This window comes from Buceros rhinoceros, unplaced genomic scaffold (assembly GCF_000710305.1).
Source record: "Buceros rhinoceros silvestris isolate BGI_N320 unplaced genomic scaffold, ASM71030v1 scaffold11538, whole genome shotgun sequence".
NCBI classification, from domain to species: Eukaryota; Metazoa; Chordata; class Aves; order Bucerotiformes; family Bucerotidae; genus Buceros; species Buceros rhinoceros.
The window spans coordinates 6,535-9,608 of record NW_010425125.1 but is presented as its reverse complement, the minus strand read 5'-3'; the positions used below and the strand labels follow the sequence as shown (position 1 = coordinate 9,608).

Below are 3,074 nucleotides of genomic sequence, written 5' to 3'. Positions count from 1 at the left end.
CCCTACACACGGGTGTTGGTGAGGGGTAAAAGGAGTCAGTGTCTGTCAGACCCGCTCAGGCCTGGGCTGCTGCAGGCTGGGACGTCCGTTGGCTCCCAGGAAGCCTGTGGTAGAACTACCCCCGCCTGGAATGAGGCTCCAGAGCAGCTGGGGGGGGCGGAACGGGCATCTGGGGCTTGAGGAAAGGTTAAAATAAAGGCAGCCAGAAGCCCGTTCCTGCTCTTGGTCAGGGTTACTGTTCGACACAGCGAACTGACGCTGTCTGGTGCCAAGTGTCTGCAGGGTGAGCGAGAGCACGAGAGGCTTAGGGAGACTGGTGGTGTCTGCAAAAACCAGCACAGGGAGGGGAGGCGGGGTGGAACGTTCGTTCTGATATGGCAGAGTATCAGGAGGTCTGAAAGGCTTCACTGCCTTCCTGACAGGTTAAATGGAAACTGCAATCTTTGGTGACATGGAAAGTTCTGCGTTTGCTAAGAATTAGTTAGATCAATGTCCAGCATGTGAGAACTGGCTGAGGATCACAGTGAGTTTTACTCTGCAGCTTTGTTTGTATCCACTGAACTGTTGAATCCCGAAAATAATGATTCTCATTTAGAGTCACATTTGACTACGGCTTGAGCTCAAGACAGAGACACATGGAAGTTGTCCAAAGAACATGTGATGTTTTGGAAACCTCCAAAGAAAAAACAAGCAGAAATATTTTCAAGCCTTTCAGGTTTTTTATAAAAAGCAGAAAGGGAGGTGCTTTCTCCATATGCACAGCTACCCAACTCAGCTACAAGCCTCTGAGGCCGGTGACGCGGGTCACTGGGTGATGGTGGGCACACAGAGATAGGAGGGATTGCTGGTTTGGTAACTCACAGATAGCTTCTAGGTTTAACTTTGGATGAAGTTTAAACGAAGGAAATACAGTTTGCTTTGCTTGCTCGGACCAAGCAGGAACAGATCACCTTCAGGATCACCCTCAGGGTAATCTGGTGTCAGCCAGAAGGGAGCTGGTCCCACTGCCAGCAGCTCTTCCAAATCCCTGCTGTTAGGTTTTGGCCCCCGTACCTGGGCCAAAACCCCGTACCCGGGCCAAACGGGCTCGCCAACTGCCACAGCTCCCCAGCAAGGGGCGTTTCAGCTCCATTTCCTGTCCTGGGCCGTTGATCAAAGGCCGCAGAGCAGCTGCAGCCAGACGGGCAGGTACCGCAGCCCGCCCCTGCGCCAGCCAGCAGGAAGCTGTGGCGTGCACAGGGAACCAGCTGGAGGCCTCCGCTGTTGTTTGGTGCAGTCGCCCCAGTGAAAGGGAAGGAGAGATCTGCTGTGCGAGTGAGCCTGACTGGCGCCCTGCGCCAGCGCGAGGGGCTGAGATTGTGCAGCACTTTGTGGAGTCAGTGAAATTGCCACACTGTCAGAACAGTGTAAACCAGCGGCCTCCTCCTCTAAGGAAGCCCCTGGGGTCTTCCAGACTACGTGTGCTAGTATTTCGGGGTCTCTGCAGTTAGGGATGCAGTCTGGAAAACGACTAAGGGAGTGTCAGAGTTCACGACTGTCCCACTCAAGGCAGCGCAGCGCAGACGCCTCCTGTGAGTGCAGTTGTCCGTGGTAGCGAGCAGGCTGCGTCCCACACCCCTCCAGCCGTTTGCTTTCCCCTCATCACTAAACCAGGATGTGGCCAGGTGGAGGAAGAGACAAATCCAGACAATTCCCTAGAGGCAGCTATGTTCTAAACCACAGACCGGAGTGAGAACCGCCGACACTGCTCACCCAGAAAGGTCAGCCGGTCACTAAGCAGCATGGCTGGTCCCAGATTGTCGATGAGGTCCAGGTCAGAGAAGCAGCCCCTTTCGCAATAGTCCTTGAGGAATCTAGGGAGAGAGTACAGCACAGTAAGAGCCGAGAGGGAGAATGCCATCCACATCCATTGCGTATCTCCTCATCCCTTCCCAGAAAACTTCACCGTCCAACTGAGTTCCACCTTGCTCAGCCTCCCGTGAGGGTCTCCTGGGAGTGGCCAGTGAACTGGTATAACCTGCATTTAACAGACACTTGATTTATTCTTCTCGATTCTGAGATCTAGGCTTTAACAGGAGTAAGTGAAGGGAGGAGCACAGGACGCAGAGGCTGCTGGATGCATAAATAATGCTCCCAGATCATAACAAAAGCTCTATTTTTCTGCTGTGTAAAAACGTGGATGAGCAGCAGGAACAAAAATAATTCTAAAAGCTTTTCATCTGTTTTGTCACAGCCTTCGCTGTGCTGCCTTTTTCAGAGCTGCTTCCTGTGATGGTTTTCTTTCACCTTCTGTTTAAAGAAATACGATTCCCACTACCTCAGAGAATACACGAGAAAACAAAACCCCAAACCAGCAATCTCTCACCACTCCCTTTTTTCACCAGAGTGTGACTGCAAAATTAAACTCCAGCTATGCGGAGGGATTGGCCCCTGCCTATTCCCCGTTAGCAAGAAAATACATGAGGTGGATTGCAAGGGACTGAAAAGCATAAAGAGCACTGCCATAGCTCCAGGCGAGGCCTGAGCCACGTGTCAGCGTGCTCTTCAGTTTCACAACCACCTTCCCACCCCTGCAAGGTCAGATATCCTGACAAGCTTATGCAAAACCAGGGGGACAACAGAACTTCCCTCCTTGTTAGATATGGTAGAATGGTGGCTTGAGATTTTTTTCGGAGAACAGTTGTCTTAATGGCTCCATTGACTGGTTTGGAGACTGCAGGGTGCACTGGACTGTTAAAAACACTCGGAATAAAGCCCAGAAGGGGTTTATCCTCCTCCCAGGTCAGTTCCCTGCTTCGCTGTCCAGCCAGTCAAACAGCTGGGCAGTGCATAAGACAGAGATACGGCCAGAATACATCCCTGTCACAGCAAGGTCTAAGAGGATCGGGCTGTTAGATACAGCCAATCTGTTTCATCTCTGCATTTCAAGAGATAAAACAGTGCAGAAAAGAAACAGTGCGGGTCGTGCGGAGGAGCATGGCCAGGGATGTCGTTTCCTAGTCCAGAAGCAGGTGCTTGGTGCGAGGGAAAGACAGTCCCCCTCGGCCTGCAGCAGGACCCTTCCCGGTCCGTGG

General features: G+C 52.2%; 1 protein-coding gene across 1 annotated transcript in view; it reads right to left on the bottom strand.

Moving 5' to 3' along the window:
* Window positions 1-3,074, bottom strand: part of NUP85 (nucleoporin 85kDa) — a gene marked incomplete at its 5' end in the record, with an annotated part of 11,124 nt that overhangs the window by 1,830 nt on the left and 6,220 nt on the right. The window contains one exon of the mRNA XM_010141033.1: window positions 1,753-1,853. Within this exon, the coding sequence (XP_010139335.1) occupies window positions 1,753-1,853 (101 nt within the window). The remainder of the gene's footprint in view (window positions 1-1,752; window positions 1,854-3,074) is intronic.